This window comes from Canis lupus, chromosome 2 (genome assembly GCF_003254725.2).
Source record: "Canis lupus dingo isolate Sandy chromosome 2, ASM325472v2, whole genome shotgun sequence".
Taxonomy (NCBI): domain Eukaryota; kingdom Metazoa; phylum Chordata; class Mammalia; order Carnivora; family Canidae; genus Canis; species Canis lupus.
Window position 1 is genome coordinate 60,208,907 of NC_064244.1, and position 22,519 is coordinate 60,231,425.

General features: G+C 48.6%; 1 protein-coding gene across 3 annotated transcripts in view; it reads right to left on the reverse strand.

Moving 5' to 3' along the window:
• FTO (FTO alpha-ketoglutarate dependent dioxygenase) overlaps positions 1-22,519 on the reverse strand; it is a 427,826-nt gene that overhangs the window by 35,878 nt on the left and 369,429 nt on the right. Inside the window, exon 9 of one of the 3 annotated variants that reach the window (XM_025447102.3) lies at positions 12,768-15,134. The exons of the other annotated variants lie outside the window; for them this stretch is intronic. Within the exon in view, the coding sequence (XP_025302887.1) occupies positions 14,981-15,134 (154 nt within the window). The 3' untranslated portion in view covers positions 12,768-14,980. Of the gene's footprint in view, positions 1-12,767; positions 15,135-22,519 lie in introns of those variants that run through there. 3 annotated transcript variants of the gene reach the window in all.

Consider the following 22,519-nt stretch of genomic DNA (forward strand, 5'->3'; position numbering starts at 1 on the left):
ATGTTTGAAAAATGCACCTCTACTACAGGAATCTGCTTCGGCCCTGTGGGCTAAGGCATGGAAAGTTTAAGTTCCTGCGAGGCTGCTTTATCAAGTAGCCCGAAGTTTACCCTGGAGGTGAAGCAATAAAATGGAAACAAAAAATAATTTAGCAGTTTTGCAGTTAGTTTAACCTGGCTTTCACCAGGTTCAACGGCTTCCTTCAATGGCTTTCACCTTCCTGGGGCTTGCCAGGCTCATAAAGCTACAAGCTGCATTTCAAAGCTATGAATTTGCTAAATAGAACTTCATTTCCTCTTCTTATTAGAGGTAATTAAATTTATTAGACGCCAGTAAAAGCCTTGTAAACAGAAAATATGAATGCTTATAAAATCTGCCCTGTCTTTTCAGCCTTGATAATTAAGATGTAACCAGAAAGCAGCTAATAACAGCTCATAATTTATGAGGTGCCGTTCAACCCCGAATCTGAGACATATTGTGGAGGTATTAAACACCGAGATGAAAATAATACCCCACTGAAACACATTATTTATTAAATACATAACCACTCAGAGAAATAAACACATCACACACAGAACTTGATATTTCTGATGGAAACAGTATATATACATCATCTCCTGCCTTGGATATATTACCCATCAAGCCAAATTCTTAAATCAAAGTCACAACTTGTTTAAATGCAAACTGCCCGTGGCGGCCCCAGCAAGCCCCAAATTTCCTCTAGACATTCACCTTGATGTCAGTTTTCAAAGACTGAGTCACTGTGAAGGTTTTGCATTATTGTTGTTTTTAACATTCGCGTGAGAAAAAGAAATCCCCCCAGCAAGCATTAGAGAAAAGAGAAACCGAGAGAAGACAGGGAAAAGATTTTAAAGAGAATAGCAAGAATCATAAATAAATGAAAAGATTTCCCTCCTCCAGCACAGATGCACTAAGAACCAACTGCAGACACCATGTCCCCCGCCCCAATGTTATCTGACCCCAAATGGAATCCTTTTATTGCAGATTAAGAATTTACGTTATTATCTTTATCAATAGTCCATCTGAAACCTGTACTTTAGAATAACTGGGTGGTGGACACTTTAAACACCATATTTCATCAGTTCAAAGTTGCCTTGATTATAAGGTACAACATTATTTTATGTATCATTAAAAAAGAAGAAATAAAACACTGCAAATTAAACTATGACACGTCACTGCTGAATCCTGATGTCAAAGACATTAAATAGAAGTGGTCAAGAAAGGCCTCACTGGAAGGTGACCGTTGAGAAAGAACCTAAGAAGGTGAGGGAGACAGGACGCCTGGGTGGCTCAGTGGTTGAGTGTCTGCCTATGGCTCAGGGCGTGATCCTGGAGACCTGGGATCGAGTCCTGCATCGAGCCTGCTTCTCCCTCTGCCTGTGCCTCTGCCTCTGTGTGTGTGTGTGTGTGTGTCTCATGAATAAATAAACAAAAATCTTAAGAAGAAGAGAAGAAGAAGAAGAAGAAGAAGAAGAAGAAGAAGAAGAAGGTGGTGAGGGAGTTGTGTGGATATCTGGGAGAAGAGTGCCAGCAGAGCAAAGAGTCCCTGCAAAGGCTCTGCGGTGGGTGAGTTCTTGGTGCAGGGAAGCCAGAGTGAACAGTGCAGAAAGAGATGGCTGGGGCTGAGAGTGGGAGTGGACAGGGCCATAGGAGATGAGATCAGAGAGGTGAGAACATATATAAAAGTTTCCTCCAGGAATGCCTGGGTGGCTCAGCGGTGGTTGAGCATCTGCCTTTGGCTCAGGGTGTGATCCCGGGGTCCCAGGTTCAAGTTCCGAATTGGGCCCCCTGGGAGGAGCCTGCTTCTCCGTCTGCCTATGTTTCTCTCTGTGTGTGTGTCTCTCATTAATAAATAAATACAATATTAAAAAAAAAAGTTTCCTCCAGTTTTCTGTGAAGTTGAGCACAAATTTTTAAATATCCTTTAAAAAATTTGGGGGAGTGGTGTTATCCATCAACTTCACTCTAAAACCCTACAGGGTAGCTTCTAGAATAGTTTCAGAATCCATGCGCCCTAGCATCCCTGCCATCTTTACAGGGGGTCCTCCTCCCAGACCCCCCTTCCCTGGCAGACTTGATGCCGGAAAGCTGTTCACTCGCCCAGTTCGTTCAGAGGGGACGCGTTTGTTCAATGGCCTCCAAGCTATGAAGGGCACCGACTGCTTTCACAGTGCGGGCTTCATGAGCTAGTGCCTTTGTTTCTCATCAGAGATCAGAAATTGCTTTTATACAATAATGCTCATGAAGAAACTGCCCCCGTGCCCCAAGTCACCACCCAGCCCCAAAAAGCAAAGTTTCTCACTGGAAAAGCTAGGTTTCTCTTTTTTGAGCAATTGCGGGGAGTCTTGCAGTATGCTAAAAGCTTCGTGTACTTTCTCTTTTTCACCCCTCAAACAATGCTACATCATAGGTGCTCTTAGGAGCCCCAATTAAAAGAAGGGAAGTGGGGGCACAGAGAACTCATAACCCGGAGATCAAATGGCAGAGGCTGCACGTAACTCTAAGTTACTCCTGCCTCTACTAGAGCTGGTTTCTGGTATGTCTGGTGAACCAAGGACCGAGGCAGAACCGAAAATGGTGCTAAGGTCAAGCACCGGAGGCCCAGTGCTCCCTGGCTCTCGAGCCAGACAGCCTGGATCTGAATCCAGTCTCTGCCAGCTCCTAGCTGTGCCATGTGGGGCACCCTCTATGGCCCGTCCATGCCCAAATGTTGTCACCTGGAAAACACAATGTGTTTCCATGTTGTGAGACAGCGTACCTCACGTTGTGCGCGGCGCAGATGGTTACCAGTCCCATGCACGGGGCTCCAAGGACACTCGGGCACAGCCTAGGCCAGCGTATCCAACAGGCCATTTCAGGTCACCAAAGGTCAAAGTGTCCTGCGAGTGAACGGGGGAGATGGGTCTCCTTCCGGCAGGAGTCACCAGGATACAGCAGCAGCACCCAGGGAAGCTGCTTCCCACGGGGCGGGCGTCGTCCTGAGGTACAGGCATGAGCGAGCTTTGTGCTGCCGGCGTGGAGTCCCTTCTTATGAGGGGTCCACTCATGAAATCACGTACAATTACTCCTAAGAGTCCCCTGGGGGGCTGCCATGCTGCAACTCGGTGTGCTGTCTTTTGTCTTTTTGTTTATTTATTTATTTTTTAAGTAAGCTCTAGGCCCTTGTTGGGGATTGAACTCATAACCCGGAGATGAAGAGTCGCATGCTCTACCAACTGGGCCAACCAGGGGCTCCTGTTCAGCACAGGAAGCTGCCCCCAAAATGTACAGGGAGCCCCAGCCAGTTTCCCCAGATTGTAACATCTTGTGTAGCTGATACACAGCATCAAAACCAAGAAACTGGCAGAGCTGGGATCCAGGGAGGTGATTCCAAATTCCCAGGGTGCCCGTGTGTGTGTGTGGGTGTGCACATGTGCAGGCAGTTCTCCACAACTGCATGCGTAGATTCACGTGACCGCCCCGGTCCAGGTGCAGAGCCGTTCCAGCACCTCGAGGCTCCCACCGCTGCCCCTGAGAAGCCACCCCTTCCCGTCCCTCTCCTCTGGCAACTACAATCTGTTCTCTCCAGCTCTATGCTTTTATTAGTTCATATTAGGTCATATGATAAATGGAACCGTTTATTTATACACATTTCCAGCGTATAACAGATTGGATTCTTTTCGCTCAGCATACGTCCCCTGAGACCCACCCAAGGTGCTGTGCGTATTGGTAGCCTATTGCTTTTTTATTGGTTAGTAGTGTTCCGAGGCGTGGATCTACTCACGTTTATTTACTCACTGCAGGTTGTTTACATTTGGAGGCTCTTGTGAATAGCTACTTAGCTCATGTGTGTACAGGTTTGGTGTGAATATAGATTTGCCTCCTGGGGGATGAATTTGGGTGCTCTTGCTGGGTCATGTGCTAACTGCTGTTTAGTTTTATAAGAAACTGCCCAACTATTTTTTCAGAGCGGCTCTGCCTTTCTACGTTCCCACCAGCAATGGGTAAGTGACCCCCCTCCTCCACGTTCTTGCCAGCATAAGGTGATACCACTACCTTTAAAAGGCAGCCAGCCGTAGGGGCACTTGGGTGAATCAGTTGGTTGAGTGTCAGACTCTTGATTTCAGTTCAGGTCATGATCTCGGGGTCATGGGATTAAGCCCCATATCGGGCTCCAAGCTCAGCGGGACGTCTGCTTGAGATTCTCTCTCTCCATCTCCCTCTGCCCCTCCTGCTCATGCTCACACCCTCTCTTTCAAACAGATAGATAGATAGATAGATAGATAGATAGATAGATGAATAAATAAAATATTTTTAAAAATAAAATAAAATAAAATGGCAGCCATTGTCACAGATATGTAGGGGTATACCTTGTGGTCTTATTTGCATTTCTCTCTCTTTTAAAAAAATAGGTTTTTATTTATTTATTCATGAGAGACACAGAGAGAGGCAGAGACACAGGCAGAGGGAGAAGCAGGCTCCCCGCAGGAAGCCCGATGCCAGACTCGATCTCAGGACCCCGGGATCACACCGTGAGCCAAAGGCAGATGCTCAGCCACTGAGTCACGCAGGCGTCAGTGGTTTATTTGCATTTCTCTAATGGCAAATGATATTGGCCATCTTTTCATGGGCATATTCACCACCTGTATGTCCTCTTTGGAGAAAGCTCTGCAGGGTTTCTCCTCCGGTGCTGGAACACGTTGTGGTTTTACATGGAGCACCAGGTGTAGCAGCTGGCTTGTGATTTAAGCCACGGGTAACTTCCAGAATGAGGGAACAGGGATTCTGGTCCCATCTCCCCCGACTCCTCCAGGCTGTGTACCCCGAGTGTAACTTGGGGAGGGAATCACCAGGCCATTTAGCCCTTATGTTTGTGTGTCCTTCCCGAGCACACAAGATTGGGTTAAATGTCTATGATTTGAGAGCAGTGTCTTACCAACTTTATGACCCCAGGCCAGTAGGGTCTGCAACTGTCTTGCCAACCCAAGCCCACTGCTCCAAGTCTGTGTCCGCTGAGGTCTTCCAGCTTTCCCTCGACCTCCGCGGGCCCCGGCAGGCAGTCTGCTGTTTGTGATCTTGCTCTCTGGAGCTGTGCTGGGCCTGGATCCCCAGGGCCTGCTGCTCGGAGAAGGCCTTGCCGGCTTGTCCTTGGGCTGCTTCCTCTGCCTCTGGGAGACCCCTGCTGCCATGCCCCAAACACCAGCTCAGAAGCCTTGGCTAACCTACTGGCACCTCCTTGACCGAATGTGTCTTTGGGACATGAACATTGCTGGCCAGAGGCTCCCTGGCCCCACCAGGCTCGGCTTGTCCTCTGGCCTGCCACTGAGGCCCACCATGCCCGGGGCCCGCACACGTAAGACACAGCACTGGAGCCACGGAAGGGTCCAGATGTTGTACAAAACACAGGCGAGAGGCAAATTTTGGGGGGTGAAGTTGGAGAGAGAGGTCAGGGGTAGATACGTAAGCTGTGGAGTGGAGACTGGACAGCAGGGTGACGGTCAGATGAATTCCACTCCAACGGGCAGCCAACGAATGCTTACGGGGTACTTCTTACATGTCAGACAAAGGTTCGCTCGATTGATAGCTAATAAATATTAACGGGTTTGGGGGGAGGGAGCGTCCTCCTGAGTTTGATGGACGTGCTAACCTGGAAGTCAAGAGCGCTGCTGTGAGCTCTGCCCTCCAGCATCCCGTGGTCCGCTCTGGAAGCCCAGTCTGACGAGTCAAATTATATTCCCAAACTGTCCGGGGACGGCACAAGCGGGAAGGATCCACGTGGGGTGGCTTGCAAGCGAGTCAAGGATTGAGGTGGCAAGAGGGGCCGCCCGCGGCCTGGACGGCGGAGGCGCAGCGCGGGCTGCGGGGAGGCGAGGAGGAGCAGCACAGCGACGGATGCAGGACACGGCAACGGGCACGCAACTGCGTTTCGGCTCCAACGTCCGCGCGCCAGCGAGCGATTTGGAAGTCCCTCCCGGAGCCGGAGGCCCCCCGCGCTGACCCTCTGTGAGGACACACGGGTCAGCCCCCCACGTTAGGGAGCGTCGCCCGCTGCCTCCCAGCACCCACCTTGGAAGAAGAAAAAAAAATCATGGACCAGGCCCCCCCACCTCTCCTCGTGAGCCATCGGGACCACGCGAGCCTGGGCCCAGGAGCACGCGGTCCGGAGCACCCCGCCAGGCCCCCCGGGGCCCGCCCTGCAGTCCCACTTGGAGGGGCAGGCTGCGGCTGCTGAGGCCAGACGCCGGCCCCAGAGCCACCCCCCCCACCCCCCGGGTTGGCCTCCCCGGCCGCATGGCTCAGGCTTCTCGAATTCAGGAAGAGCCTTAGGTTTGGCTCTTGGTTCTGTTTCTCCCCTTAAAAGAGCTGCCCTGGAACGCCTTTATCATCACTATTTTTTTTCCACGTTGCTGTATGGAGAGCGGTCTTGGCATGAGTGCTTGGATCCGGACACCGTAATAAGATTCATCGTCGTCATTTATACCCGGTGAGTCATTACTAAGTGCTGGACAAGATGTTAATCACCTAACATGCACAATCGCCGGTGGTAGGGCTAATTTTCTGAGTGAGTCTAGGGCTTGGCGATCCTTTTTCTGTAAAGAGCCAGGTAGTAAATATTTTAGGCTTTGTGGGTCCTATGGTCTCTGTGGCAACGACTCCATTCCGCCACGGGAGTGAGGGGACAGCCATAGACAATGCACAAACCCAAGTGTGGCTGCCTTCCCACACGACTTTATTTTATGAAAACAAGTGACGGGCCAGATTTGGCCGTAGGCTGTAATTTGTTGACTCCTGCTCTGCATTTTGCTCTTGTCACTTTTGCTTGGCCTGTGTGTTTGGGGTGATCAGTCTTGGCCTCTTTGATTTTAATAACCTGCACCATGAATTCCAATGGCTTGTTTGGGTAGTTAAAAAAAATCGCCAAAATTTTGTGGACCTTTGTGGCCCAGGGGAATGAGAATTAATGGCAACCAAACTATTTTCTAGACTATCAGAATTTCTTCTTTCTGGGCTGGAATTGGAGGGGTAGGCTGTTCTTGTTCTTGTGAGCACTCTGGAGCTGTCTTCTTCTTCAACATATTGGGGTTTATTTGGGAGGTGGATCCAAGAATCTTCATACTCTTCCCAAATCTTAGTACATACCAGGAGCTTAAAATCCAGTTTCTAGAATTCACCTTCAATAACTTAGTTTCTCCCATCTGTAAAACGGGTACAGTGTGTAAAAATGAGCGAGGGCCTGAGATCAGAAATGCTGGTCAAGAACAGGACTTTGAGGACACGGACCTTGTGTCCCTAGCACAGAGTCTGGCATTTAGGAAGGAATCGAGTGTTCGAAGGATCCACTTGGCAAAGGCTGAGAAGACGAGTCAACACAAGTGTTGGCAGTATGGCAGCCACTGGCAGGCCAGAGCGGGGGAGAGGGCATGGCTAGCTTCCCCACCTGGGGAGCTTCCACCTTCAGCTCGACAAGCTATGCCCCAGTGAGGAGGCCCCTGACTCAGCCACACTTCTGTTGCTTTGTGTGGGCAGAGTTTTGCTGGCCCAAGGCTGTCAAATTCACTTCGATGTTGGCCTCAGCTGGGGCTTCATGCTTTCAGAAAAATTTCCCCCACTGCCTTTCACTTGAGGTCCTTGGCAGGGATGCCTCTCCCATTCTGCACGCACAACTCACTTAATGGGCACAAAGATATGGGAGAAAGCTCAGGGAAAGGAAAAAAAAAAATAACAACAACCAAAAACCCCCCCATTCGACCCAGTCTAAACCTTGGGAAATCTAACAGGGTCTGCATCTCTTTAAAAACTATACACAGACATTTCTGGTCGAAGTGAAACCATGCTTCTCACAGAGGACTGGAGACAGCAAATGAAGCTTTAGTCATACACAGTTAGTTTCAAACTTATGTTACCGCTCACGGGGAGAAATCAATGTACAGTATATTAAAAACAATCACTGTGGCCCTTCAATGATCCAATAGTTGAGCTTTGAATGCATTCGAGCTAATGGGGGCTCTAATGGCTTCTGACAGATCATTCCATTGATCAAGAGGCATGTATGAAATACGCTGCCTACTAAACTCTGTTTTGATTTTGAGAAAAGAAAACTAAACGTCCATGGTAAACAGGGCTTTGATTGTTCACATGTTCACCAAGGGGCCGCTCAGCCTGACCCTGGTCGGGAGCCGCGGAGGGAGGGACAATGGGAATCCTATATACCTGGCCTGCTTTTCCCCGACTCTAATCAAGGCGTAATCAACTGGAAATCTCTGTCTGAAGCACTGGGGTGGGGGTGGGGTGCGGGGGGCAGGGGGTGACCAGAGGTCCAGTTTTCTGTGTTGGATGAGTTACGAGCGGTCTCTTGAGCCACTCTGAGAAATTGACTCAGCCCTTCCGGGGGGCTCTGGGGTTGCTAGGTTAGCTGCGCATGGTCCAAAACGAAGAATGGGATTCCCTGTTTGGAGGGATGAGTGGGGGTTTTCAGCAGGGAGATGACAGTTTTCCCAAGAAACTAACTAAAGCGTGTTCCCTTCACCTGGGGGTGCCCCAGTGCTGAGCACACTTATCCGCGGGTACAGGGATTTTGGCAGGGGGCATGAGGTCTGAAACAGATTTTTTAAAAACGTAGACTCCATGCTGCATGTGGAGCCTAACGTGGGGCTTGAACTCACGACCCTGAGATCCAGACCCGAGCTGAGACCAAGAGTTGGATGCTTAACCCACTGGGCCACCCAGGTGCCCCGGGGTCTGAAAAAAATTTCGAAAGTTCTTGGAGACTATTGTCACGCAGAAGGCCACTCCAGTGCCCCCTGGTCTAGCTGCTTGTGTGTGTGGGGGTGGTGGTGGTGGTGGGGAGGTGTTCAACTGTGAGCCATACGCCGCTCCCAGGTTACACGGGCCTTGCCCTAGTAGGGCTGATGAAAACGCACACCAGTGCTTCCATTGCCCATCCGAATCCTACTGGTCTCACAAAATAATCATAATCTTGCTTCCTTGCATGGGCACCGGACCTCAGCATCTACAAGCCCTTCCGTTGCTGTCTCTGTGGGGGTGCACCGGGGGGTGCTGGGATTCTCCCGTGGGGTTTCTTTCCACAGCAGACCCTCCCCTTGTCCCAGGAGCTGGGAAGGGCAGGCGGGATGCCCTTGAAACTGGCGCCACCAAGGGCAGGCTAATCCCTGGTCTTTATTTCATCTTTAATATCTAGCAAGACTGCGGAGGTGCTTCCTGCGGACAGTCACTCACTCAGCAGGTCAACTTGCTCTAAGCACACGCGGTCCGGTCCGGAAGCCCTGTGCTTTTCCTAAACTTCCTGTAGAACGGCCTTGACCTTCCTGTGCGTGGGGCACAGAGCTGACCTAGGCCAGCGCTTCCCATCTCGCAGCAGGAAGCTGCCCCACTTACCAGATTAAAAGCAACAGGAAAACCCTTGTGCTAGAAGCACTTCATTTGTATTGGTGCCATGTTTAGTCAGTGGCTTTTGTAAAATTGATGAATTTTGTCTAAAGGCAAGTGCAGACAGGCAAACAGATCTGTATCTGCTGTTATCCATTTAGCTTGACACACATGTGCAGAAGAACTATTTTACCTCGATTCTTTCAGGACTGATGAAAAGTAAATGCAAGCAAAGTCATGAACTGCATCATTGGAAAAGAATCACGGAATCTAATGCTGGAAGTTAATTAATGCTTCCCTCCCCTTGAAATAGACTGACCCTGGTGCTCAGACATTCACAGTCAATAAACAATTGTTGTACACAGATCATCCATTAGAAGGTGATGGCAAGAATTTTTTTAAGCAAATCTAAAATTGCAGCGGGTGACCTAATCCCACTGGAGGAAAGCAAGAGTGAAGAATCATTTTTCATAGGATCTCATTTATAAGAAGTTCCATGCCATCTGCCTAGAAAAAAATGGAAGCCGGGAGGTGCAAACGGGGAAATATAAATGGTAACGTGTTGTTCTGGCACTAAGTACGAGACACGATGTGACTCACTATACGGGCAGGATCCTGGGGACGGAACAATCCAGTGAGCGAGGCATTACTGTCCTCCCTGTTATATAAACAAAGACTGGCGGGCAGCCTGGGGGGGCTCAGCGGTTTAGCACCGCCTTCAGCCCAGGGTGTGATCCTGGAGACCCGGGATCGAGTCCCACGTCGGGCTCCCTGCATGGGGCCTGCTTCTCCCTCTGCCTGTGTCTCTGCCTCTCTCTGTGTGTGTCTCTCATGAATAAATAAAATAAATAAAATCTTTAAAAAAAAACAAAAACAAAAACAAAGACTGGGGCCCAGGGAGGTCAAGTGATTTGCCCAAGTCCCAAAGCTACCACGGTTATCAGAGGATAATAAACATTATAGCTCATAGACCTGCTCTCAAGACCTGCTACAACAGGCACTGCTGCAGGCATTTTATATGCACAGTATTTTTTTTTAAAGATTTTATTCATTTATTTGAGACAGCAAGAGAGAGAACAGCAGTGGGTGGGGGGCAGAGGCAGAGGGAGAAGGAGATTCCCCACTGAGCAGGGAGCCTGACCCGGGGCTTGAACCCAGGACCCCAGATCATGACTTGAGCCGAAGGCAGATGCTAACCGCCTGAGGCACCCAGGCGCCCCGCCCCCATGCACCGTATTGAATCTGCACAAGGACCTTAGGCGGTAGATCCATTACTATGATCCCCATTTTGTAGACAAGAAAACAGAGGCTTAAAAGGACGGCAGCCTTCGGGTCAGGCACCGGACCCGGAGTCAAAGTGGGGAAGCCCGCCGCCAGAAGCCTCTTGCTGCCATCCAGGAGTCAGAAGGAAAGCTGGTCGATGGGAACAGGATAAATGGAAGGGGGTGCAGAGGGGCCTAGTTTTCAACCGTGGGACAGGGATCTGCGCAGGTTATCTGGAAGGATGTCTTGCCTCTAAATGGTTCAGATCGCAGAGGAACTGGGCCCGTCCTGTGCGAACAGCGGGGCCCGGGGGACGGAGGGCCGTGGGCCGCGCTGCCGGGGGGGCCGGGCTGCAGCACCCGCGGGGCTGGCCATGTGCTTCCTCCTTACTGGTAGGAGACCACCCAGAGGCCGAGCCTGCAGACCCCTGCGTGGAGTCCCCAGCCGCTCTGGGAATGTGTATCGGGGTCTCTCAGGTGAGCATGAGTCGGTGTCTCCTTTTCCCTACGGCACTCAGGCCTGCCGCAGGTGCCCCTGTCCCACAGGAAGCTATGACCTGCACCTCCCCCTCCCCCCTGGCCCCTCGCCCCCCAGGCCCTAAAGCAGCCCAGCTCTCCTGCAGCCGCCGTCAGTACAACACACTCCTGGGCCTTTCCTCCCCCTTTATGGCTGTCAAATTGATTTCACCATCGTGGTACCTATGGCTCTCGATGAGACTTAATTAAAAATACCATTTAATCACAAAGTGACAAAGGCAAACTGGATAAATGGCATTACCACATCAGCACATCCTGATCCGCTCTCTCCTCTCCTTCTCAATCTGTTTGGAGGAGAATTGCCTTTTCAAATAAGAATCCCCCTGTCTTCTGTGCACTTGCCTCTGACAGATCTCCAAAATAAACAGTATTTAGCATGGCATGGATCCAAATGTATGCAATTTGCCCAGTGGTAAAATCAGCCTTAACTAGAGCAGAGGAAAAAAAAACAAAACAAAACCCACAACAGTTGCATTCGAAAATACCTTCCCCTGAAACACACAGAAACTGTTCTGCTGAATGTGGGGCGTCTATTAAATAGGGCCTATGGAATCTCATTTCCAGCATCCCTCGATTCAGTTGGTGATGGATTTAGCAGCTTATTACTAAAATTGTGTCACAGGTGATGCCATGACCCCGCTCTTCTCTGCCTAGCGAGCTCCCCTGACTGGGAGGCTGGGGTGGCAGGAGAGGCACTCCCCACCCCCTCAGTGCAGGAGTGGCTTGTTGCGAGGTGGCAGGGTGGGACGACCCCCATAATTGCACTTGGAGGGCCCCCCAGGACAGCTTCCCCATCTCAAGGTCTGAGCCACCTTCTGTCAATCCCCAGTGGGTCCCCTTCCCGGGACGTACGACCATGTGAAACCATCATGTTGTTGATCTGCAGGTATGCTGTACGTCCCCCCACTATTTCGGTCACTGTGTATCGCTCGCCCTCAGCACGGGGCTGGCACAGGGGAGCCCTTGGATGCCCGGGGTTCACAGAAGCCGCTGAGCCATGGTAGGTGGTCAAGAAAGGTTTGGGGGTTGCAGAAGGGAGGGGAAGAGCAACTGAGGGCAAGGGGATCTCTTCAGATCACTTTTCTCAAGAGAGTTAGGACTGGTGGGGGGGGGGGGAGCCAGGCAGGAAGCAGGTGGGGCTGCTGATTCCAGGTGGTCCCTGGGGCCAGGCCGCCTGCTCCCTCAACCACACTGTGGCCCATGTTCCCAGGAAAGTCCTTTCCTAGCTCTCAGGGGGAGAATGAGACCTTCCTTCGGCCTGTGGGAACTGGTTGATGGCCAGTAGCCCCAGAAACCCCCCTTCATATTGTCTCTTGCTGTCCCTCCTTCTACCCACCTGAACCCTCCCCACAGAGCATCCATAATCCCCAAGCACGCTGAGCTCACACTTGCTGAAAGCCATCATCTCTTCTGCGAAAACGAGATCTCACTTGTTAGGCTTGCTTTAGGCAGTGGTTTCTCCCACCCCTGGTGCATCACCTGGCCCCACCTGGAGGGGTTCGAGAACTATCTCCACCTAACCCCAAGCCAAGGAAGCAGGCCCGCCCACTAGCATTCAAGGAGAAAAGAGTGGGACCTCTCTCAGTTTCTTATCATATCTTTTTAATATTTTTATTGTTTATGAGTGACGTACAAGACATATTACTACAAGTAGTCCACAAATATAGCTCAATAGTAAAACACACACATTGGGGAAAGCACTAACCATGATTACCTATTTCTACGGTAGGGGAGCAAGCAAGCAGGTCTGGAGAGTGCTGACAGTGAGGGGTCGGGTTTATGATAAATGATTACGGGGAGCACCGGGGGCCATGGAGGCCCCTCACATCCTGCCCAAGAGTGAGAAGATGCTACTTAGCCCGTTGCCATGCCAGGATGGAGGCCTAGGGCTGCCAGATGTTCTGAATTCTAAAGAGAATGCACATGTTTTAATTTTTCTATGAGATCTCCCAATTTTTAAATATTGGCACCTCATGAAATGGTAACACAGAAGAAGCTCTGGCACGAAATCAGTCCAAGAGCAGGCCACACGGCCTTGGTGCCTAGAATGTGGTTTCTATGTGCCACACACTCCTTACCTCCAGGAGTTCATCTAATCTCTATGATAGCCCGGGGATGGTGAGGCAGGCAGCACTTCCTTTCTCTTTTACTGATGAGGCTCAAGGACATGAGGGGATTCATCCAAGGTCTGAGAGAACAGAGTCTCCAGATGATGAAACCCTGGCTGCTTTGGGTAATGTGGCCTTTCGGCGGTTGACTCCGTGGAAGTGAACGCTACCTTGAACTGGGGACATTCTAATGGTGGGACAGAGTCGGGTTCTCTGTGTGCCACTCAATGCGCAAAAGAGCTCTTCGGCTTCCAAACTACAGGTAAACCACTACCAGAGAAGGCGATGGGCTGGGGCAGGGGGCTAACTATTCTCGTGATTTCTGGGGTCACCATGGGGCAGGGGCCAAGCCAAAAAGGGAGAGATGTGTTAATGGCATCACGAGACAAAATCAGCATGAGGGCAGTGGGGGCCAACGTCTACATCGGGTCAGCTTACAGATACAGAAGAATACTAATATTTACCAGGTATCTACCTGTCAGAATTTGTTCTATACCTGTAGCTAGGTTATTCCATTTACTATTCACTTTGTCAGTTGGTGTTTTTAGTACCCCCGTCATAAGGATAAGGAAACTGAGGCACAGTGACATGTCAAAAGTCACAGAGCCAGTGTGCTGTTTTGATCCAGACACTCCAAAGCCAAAGCCCAGGTTTCCACCTCTACTAAACGTCTCCTCTCTGATGCACCGATATCATCAGAATGGGCCACTGGGACTCCCCGGGCCTCCATCCCATCTTTCGTTATGCATGGATGGATGGGGGAATTCTAGAAAAATGCATGTGTGGGCCAAGTCCATGAGGCAATGCAAACAGGTCTGCGTCTCTTTCATTAGATCAGGGAAACTTCTCAACGACAGATGTCAAGTGTATTTTAATTTCCAATACCTCCTCGTTCCCAGGGGCAGAGGACAGAACTCATAACTTGGGCTGTTACTGAGGTCTGGCTCACAGAAGGGACAGTGGCTGCTCTTCAATGACTCATTTCTCTTTTCATTCTTTTTGCCAATGGTGATGGTGGCTATAGACAAGTGGAGAAGAGAATTTCCTGCTCTCAAATTTTTTATAGAAGCATTATCCAACAGGACTTTCCACGATGGTGAAAATGTTCTGCATCTGTGCTGCCCAATATGCTAATCACCAGACATGTGTGGCTACCTAAGCAGCTGAGGAACTGAATTTTTAATTACAATGGAAACTGGATTTAAGAAGCTGCACCCAGCTAGGGGCTACCATATAGGACAGCACAGCCTCTAGAGGGCGTGGTGAGAAACTGGGGGGACCGGCATATAGGTTCTGTCTTCCCCCGGATGACTAAGAGTCTTCTATTCTAGAGTCTCTGAAAAGGCTTGGGAAGGTGGAAAGTAGGTTGGGCTCTGCCATAGACAGGGCCCACCCCTTGGCTCTTGGGAGCTGAATGGCTCCCATGAAAAATCCTAGTGGGGAACAGTATTTTGGGGGCAGGTTCTTGTTTCGTACCAAATCAGATTATAACACTGTGCCATCTTTTAATATTTTAGAACATTTTAATATTCGTGGGCTCCATTCCCTACTCTTTCCAACGGGGACCCAGGTTCTATAATCTAAAGGCCAAGTCTACCCATACTGCCCTTGCCTGAGCCTGTGGCAAGGTTAGAGGAAGGAGGCCAAAACTAGCTTTTCCTCCTCCACCTAAAACTTGGGCTCCTTCTAGGGTTTTGCTTCCAGAAGCAGACCTCTGAGTTCTGAAACGATGTCTGTGAGATCGAATGGCAGAGGCATCGAAGGATCATCCTTTTCCCAATACGGCCGACATTCCGGCTTCTGATCCACAGGCAGAGTTCGGGCAATCCGGGACTGGCACCTGGAAGAGTAGGAAGAGGCAATTAATCCATGGGAAGAAACTCCTGGAGGACCCCGGTTCTCGGGCAGTTTGGGACGACACGGCCGAATGCTCCAAAGACTGTCCTCCTGGGGGTTGGTTCTGACATGAAAGAATGAGTTCACCGAGCAGGACGCAGGTGTTCAGAGGGCGGAGGAACCGTTCTTGGCGGCGCTGGAACTTCTTTTTCTTTTTTCAATTCCCAGCTTTGTATTATCTCTAGTGGCTTCACAGAAGCCAATCACCGGGGAAATTCAGTTACTCTGCCTTTAAAATGGTGAATTATTTTTTCATTATCTCAACTGTTATTTAAAGTGTGTGATTAAGCCATTATCAGATTTAAATGTTTGTGGGATTTCGATGTATTACTAGATTACTGGGAAAGATTAAATTGAATTTACTGCATTAAAACGTCCAAGAATAGATTAAACAATATTATGGGCCGGGATTGACTTTGGAGATTCTAGAGATTTACAAGTGTCCCAGCTTGCTGTGCTCAGAAAAAGGCACTCCAAGGAGAGACGGATTTATAAGGATATATGCAAATAGAGGTTAATAATCATTTCCACTGATGAATAGGTGAGGAAAACTTCCACAAAATTAAATTAAAAGGCTAGCAAGAGTTACTCCCTAAGGAAAACACTTAAATCACGGTTTTTATTAAATGGATTATTCATCAATAGTAGAGAAATTAATTATCATATGTGACTAAATTATAGCCTTATAGGAAAAAAGTTGGGGCAGCATCATCCCCACCCTGGCAGGCATCTACCTCTCAGAGAGACCAGCTTATTTAAAATTGGTCTGGGAAAGCTCAGTGGCTTTAGCTTTATTCGTCTGAAACACGAGGATCAGAGAGAATGAAACACAAGTTGCAATAAGAAAGGAACAATTTCCCTGCCCTCTCGGAGCGCACAGTGGCGGAAGCACATGGACCCGAAAGAAGTACTATGAGTACACTCGGAAGAGATGTGTGGGTCCATCCCCACTCCCACCTTCTCCGCATTGTTCTCGAAATCAATTAAAAAGTGGTCATTCCCACGATTTGCCCTCTGTGGAGGACTAACTATGAAGACATCAAAGGATGGAATATCCTGGCCCTATTTCCAAGCCTGATGGTAGAGAAGGTTCCTAACTGAAAGACATCGTCTTCTCTGGGGAATTATTAATGGTGAGGTGATCCCCATGGGAAAACATACTTCAACTTTATACCTATTTGCTCGTGTGGTTAATTGCTCTACCGGCATCCTATGCACTCAATCCGTCGTACATTACACATAACATTCCAATATATCTTCAGCTCTCCGCATCAGACCCTGATAATAGCGTCTGTTAACATGCACTAAGTACTATTATGTAGCACATCACTTCATAAATAATAAGATTAGCTGACCTCAGGGCCCCAAGAAGAGTAATGTGTTTAAATGTTCTCATTATTTATTTAAAACAAGAATTAAAGCAACAGAAGCTGCTTTTGACAATCCTCTTAGCATAAATATTAAACTGTTTGCACTGATAAGCCCCACATAGCGCCGAAGAACAGAGGGTGCGTTCTGCAGACTACTTGGTGATAGGTGTTTGAGACGGTGCCGCTCGCTGTCGTGGTTCTGATGGTGTCTCTGTAGTTCTAGAAACAGTCTCTAAATCACATGAAAGGGATGCAGGGAAATTAATATTCAGAGGGAGCTGCAACTAATTACAAAGGAACTCAGCAAAGCTTTTTAAATTGTGCTCTCTCTCTCTCTCTCTCTCTGCTTTGGAATCACAGAGCAAGGCTCAATTTACTAGGTAGGGGAAGTTATTCCAAATTGAGCATCTCAACCTCTCAGTGGATAAATTATCTGCGCACACATTATCCTGGCTGGCAGATTAAGGGCCTATGATAAGTGTCGATCCACCTAGAATATCATAAGGTTTGTAAAAAGTCAATAGAGATGCTTTTTCACCTGTCAAATGGGTTTGCCCCCTCGCTTTGAGAAAGTATTAAAAATATTAAAGCCTGCTGCAGAGGTTTGCTCACGCCATGCAGTAGACGCTTCCCCCAGCTTTTTGTCTGGGTGAAGCTGCTCTGTGATTTTCTGCCGCCAAAGAAAGGCCTGGCTGGTGTGGAAACGACCTCCTTTCCATGGGGGCCCCCCCCGAGAGGCTAGGAGCTGGCTACACTCACAGGCTCCCCCTGGGCCGGAGGTAGAACCCGCGATGGGGTCCCTTCCCGGGTCTTAATTCAGAGCTCTCAAGGTCATTTTCAAACTTGTTTTAATGCTCAGTGTTCCTTGCCGATTTCCAAAAGGCGGCGAGTGATGGGGCCCCAGCAGAGGGCTCGTCGCTGGAGGTGATGCTTTCCCGATGGGAGGGGACACCCCTCACCCCACCTCCATCTACGGTCTAGTCCTGCATCGTGCCAGACTGCGAACTGAAAGAGAAGGGACTGAGGATGGCTCCGAGGCATTGCATCTTTTCCGTTTTCATTCCTCTTGCTCGATTCATTCATTCTGCCTCCTTTTGGCTCATCTCCTACGATGGGGCAGGACACCCCATGCAGGTTTCTCACCCTTGCTGAGCCTCAACTTCCTGTCGAGTAGGAGTGATGATGATGAGGAGGAGGAGAATGGTAATAACAGTAGTGACTTATGGGGTTATTGTGAAGGATAAATGAATTAATACACACAGAGTGCTTAGAACACTGCCTGGTGCGTAGGAAGCACTCAGCAGATATTATGGAGTATGATCGCTGCTGTTGCTTCTACCACGAGGACTGGTGATGGACAGATGATGACGCCGAGAACAGGGCTGCCTGTCCCTGTGGCAACACCCTCCCTTCACACTAACTGAGTGGGCGGCCCCTGGCCTGGCTCTCTTCTAGGAGAAGCTCTGGAGATACGGAAGCGGCTCTTTCTGGCTTGAATCTAACTGAGCCTGTGGTTGAACCCTATCACCATGTGACACTCCAGGACACTGCGGCTTATGTGTTCAAGCTGCTACAACCTCCCGGTGACAGGCTAAAATGCTCTGATTCAGAACAACTCCACAGTTGCTCCTGAAGACCTAGAATTAATAAAACGTGCTGTCATCGTACTTTCTAAGGGGTGGCTCTTCCAGACTGATTTGGCATATACAGGGAAGAAAGTCAGATTGTTTCTTAGCACGCAGGGTCTATAGTTCCTTGCAAAATAAGTTCTCTTAGGACCCTAACTTCTCTTAGGAAATGTGTTAGGAATGTGGACCACAGTGTACATTTGCAGTCTGCATCTATCCCTACCTTCCCCATCAAGAGATTATAATTTTCCCATAGGGAATCCATCCCCCCCTACCCCCCCCCCCCCATGGTTGGCCATGTGGTTTGGGTGGGATTGGCTCCACCTCTACAGCCAGAGGAGAGCCTTGACCAGCTCAGGCTAACAAGCATATTGCACTCTCCCAGCCATAGGGAAGAGGCTTAGGGGGAGGCACATGTCCCAGTCTAGGGCAAGAGGGAGAGACTAAACCAGAGGACTGGTGTGGGGGCTGCAAGAAAAGCCTTTCTTATCTCTGTGAACTATCAGGATGTACCATCTGGGACTGCCACAATCATTTTGCTAGGTGCAGCAAGGGGCTGGGTTCTGAGCAGTGTCATTCATAGCTAGATCAAGCCTCACCTGGAAGCCAGTTATGTTTAGAATTTTTTAGTTTCATGAGCCATGATTCAGTTAGGTTTTCCTGTCACTTGCAACTAAAGAGTCCTGGCTGACATGCTGGCCATGCTCCCTACCTGTGAGTTATTTCCCCCCTTTTACTACAACATCCGTTGCCACAGACCTGCCTGCCAAAGGGATGTGAACTGTCCTGCCTCCAAACTGAGATGCCGCTGCTGACACAGTATAGTGTGTGCAGGGATCATCCGAGTAAGGAAAGCAGGAAAACACTGGCTTTTGCTTTTGGTTTATTTTTTTTTAATTTTTAAAAAATTTTACTTATTTATTCATGAGAGAGAGAGGGAGAGAGAGAGAGAGAGAGAGAGAAAATGAGAGAGAGAGGCAGAGGGAGAAGTAGGCTCCATGCAGGGAGCCCGACGTGGGACCCGATCCTGGGTCTCCAGGATCACGCCCTGGGCTGAAGGCGGCGCTAAACCTCTGGGCCACCCAGACTGCCCTTGCTTTTGGTTTAAACGGTATTTCTATTTGGGACAAACTTCTATCCAAAAAACAAGGGTGTGCTGGTGTCATCCAAATAGTTCTCTGCATGCAAATAAGCTGGTTTCTATGACCACAGCTGGATGACTTTTCTCAAGACAGTTGAAAACAGTTTCCCTAAACTCAGTGTTCCCAGGGAGAGTAGGTCATTCTGGACCCACCTAAACAGTAAGAAAGTCATCTTGTCCTCTCTATTCCCATCGTAAAGCAAATCCTATTTTTCATGCTTCTTTAGTTAGCAAATAAATGTGGATCTACCCCGAAACCCCTGCCCCTTTCATGAAACATTACAAAGGGAGCAAAAGAAAATAATATACACGTCATCTCTCTCCCTCCCAAATTCCGATTATTTTGATACCAAGGACTCTCTATGAGCCACCCCAAACTCTCACTATGAAGGAATGGTTCTCCCTGAAATGGCCTGGTGGCACAATACAAAGCAACTGAAAGGTGTCCTACTGGCTGGCCCGGTAGCAGGCTGCCCAGAGGTCCCCTTCTCTCCCTGCAGGTGTAACTCATCCTGGGCCTCAGAGCCACTGATTTCCCCTAGGGCCACACTTGCATCTGGGTGATCGGGGTGGCAGCAACATTAGTGAACACTGGTCGCCATGCTAAAATTAACCACTTTAGCTAAAGTGTGTGTTAATTATGGGTATGCAAGCAGTCAATAAAAGGTTAATGCAAAAGTCAAAGGATACATTTCTTCCCTTATTGCGCCACTTCACAGACTAAATGACTAACATTATACTCTGTGTTTTTAATCAATAGGTTTTACAGTAATGTGCTGGCCATTGATTTTAAGAAAACATATATGGTCTTCCTCCTTGTCCCTAAATTTTGTAACAAATAAAGAAGGACAGGTAACATTTCCATAACTCTTGGTGACATGGTAAAGATCTCAGGAGAAATGTGTCTTGCTAAAAGATTCATCAAGATGAGCAAGCTTAAAAAAAATACACCCCCCCCCCAAAAAAAAAACAAACCCAAAAACGCGAGCTTGATGGGGAAATATTACCAGGCACACACTGTTGAGGAGACAAGAAAAATAAACTCCTGACAGGGAATTCCTTAATGGGAAACAGGACAGCAAGAGCAACTCCTGCTTAAAACAATTACATTCTGTACACTGTTTAAACAAAAGATTCTCAATACACAGCACTGTCTTAATTTGATTTTTATAACCCCAGAGAGATGGGGGAGGTGGGTATTTGACCCCCATTTCGAGTGAGGGCTGCCTTCCCCACGGTTAACCAGGAGGAAGTGAGTGGGTAAGCAGGGCTAGGCCAGGCCTGGGCATCTAGCTGGCTGTCCCTTCTACTGCATTCCATCCTTCTCATGCACTTCTGTTCGGGTGAAAACGGGCCCTGTCCCCTGACTATTTAGCTGTTCTTGACTCATTTAGATATTTGGGAGGTTCCAAAGCATTTCAGGGCAAAAAGAGGAGCAAAACATCTTTTCCCTTCAAGTTCTAGAAGAACTATTATCACAGCAAACGACAGACAAAACTTCCTTTTCACTCTGATGACTCTGCGGTTCTTACAGTGTAAGCATCTATAGTCCATAGAAACAAAAGATACGTGTTCATCTTTTAGGGAGCATAAGCTGCTTCTAATTATATTCCTGGGGTGACCTTGAGAAAAATCTCTCAACCTCTTCGTTTCCTCAGCTGTTACACGAAGCTAATGCTTCTCTGCTTCACTGGGTTATGGGAAGATAAAACCAAATATGCCTATAAAAGCCCTTTAAAATGGGTAAAATGTCACACAAATGTATAATTATGTCTCAATAATCCTTTCCTCTCTGTGCAGGTACTGGTCCTGTTTCAAAACCCCGGCTGATTATGCAATGTTGGCCAGAGGCGCTTGTAACGCCTATAAATAAAAAGGAAAGAAATCACACTTCTAAAGACTGCAGGGACTGAAACCAACAACTTCACCAGAAAATACCCAGTGAACTAGAAAAGCACAGTTCTCTTCAAGTCAGTTTTTTCCAGAATTGTAATTTACAATGAGGAGCTGACAGTCATTCTGGCTGATGGGAAACAGGAGCCTGTGTCAGGCTATCAACCCCATCGGAATGTGTTCCCTCGAACGATGGAGGCCAGCATGGAGGCTTCCGAGGCCTGGCTCAGGCCCACGGAGAAAATGCTGGTATGGCCTCACATCAAATGAGGCCCAACTGGCCAGATCAGCATGAAAGTGGTGGCAAGTAATGACGTAATTGGGCAACAATCTCCTCTGTGACCTTTAATGCTCTAGAGGGAGCAAGAGACCCCAAGGGAAGGCACAGAGGTTCTCTGTTCCTCCCATTTTTTCTGGGATCATGAGAGTCACAGCATCTTGCCCCATGGCGGGGGGGGGGGGGGGGGGGGGGCGGATTCCAGTGTTCACATGTAAGTAGTTTTCATATACCATACAATCTTGATCCCTGACAGTACTTGGTGACAATTTCAGGGATTTTCACACGTAATTCTCAGTCTCCAGGATGTCTCCCTTAAACATTACATTTCAAATCAAATCTTGGGTGAGCGGGTCACTCCACTGTGCTGTTTTGCATGGTCTCACTATGCTTTGCTCCAAATAATCTGTCTTCATCAGTGGTGAGGAGAGGATGCAGTCCAGCTTATGATACTCTACGTTTGACACTCCGAGGCCTTTCAAAAGAAGTGGGCTAACAAATTTATAATTTGTGCTCTTGGACTTTCTGTCACGGCCATCCCGGCACTGTGGGCCACTTTGAAAACAAAGAGTTGCCCGGTCGTATCTACCATAATGTTCTATCTTGACAAAGCTGGCTTTATAAAATCAGCTTCTTAAATTTGTATAACTCAGTTTACCCACGGCAGAACTACTAAGCAAAGCCAATTGCCAAATGAGTTTCAACAAAGGACACGTTCACTTTCTCTTTGAAAGGCTTTTAACCTCTTGCCTCTGTACCACATGTTAATGTTTCCAGATCAGTAAAGTCAACACATATCAGAGTGAGGAAAAGCCAAACTTTGGCCCACGGGTCAGCTTTTTTTTTTCTTTTCTTTTTTTTCCCATCGATATACCTTTTTAGTTGGTAGTATTTTTCAACCATGACCACTTGAGAGAGAGTAGGGTTGGCTTAACTTCTAGTTGTAGAAGAATCTACTCTGGGGTTCACACTTCAGGGAAGAAGTGAAGAGCCTTCAGCAGGAGAGCCTACTAAAGTGTG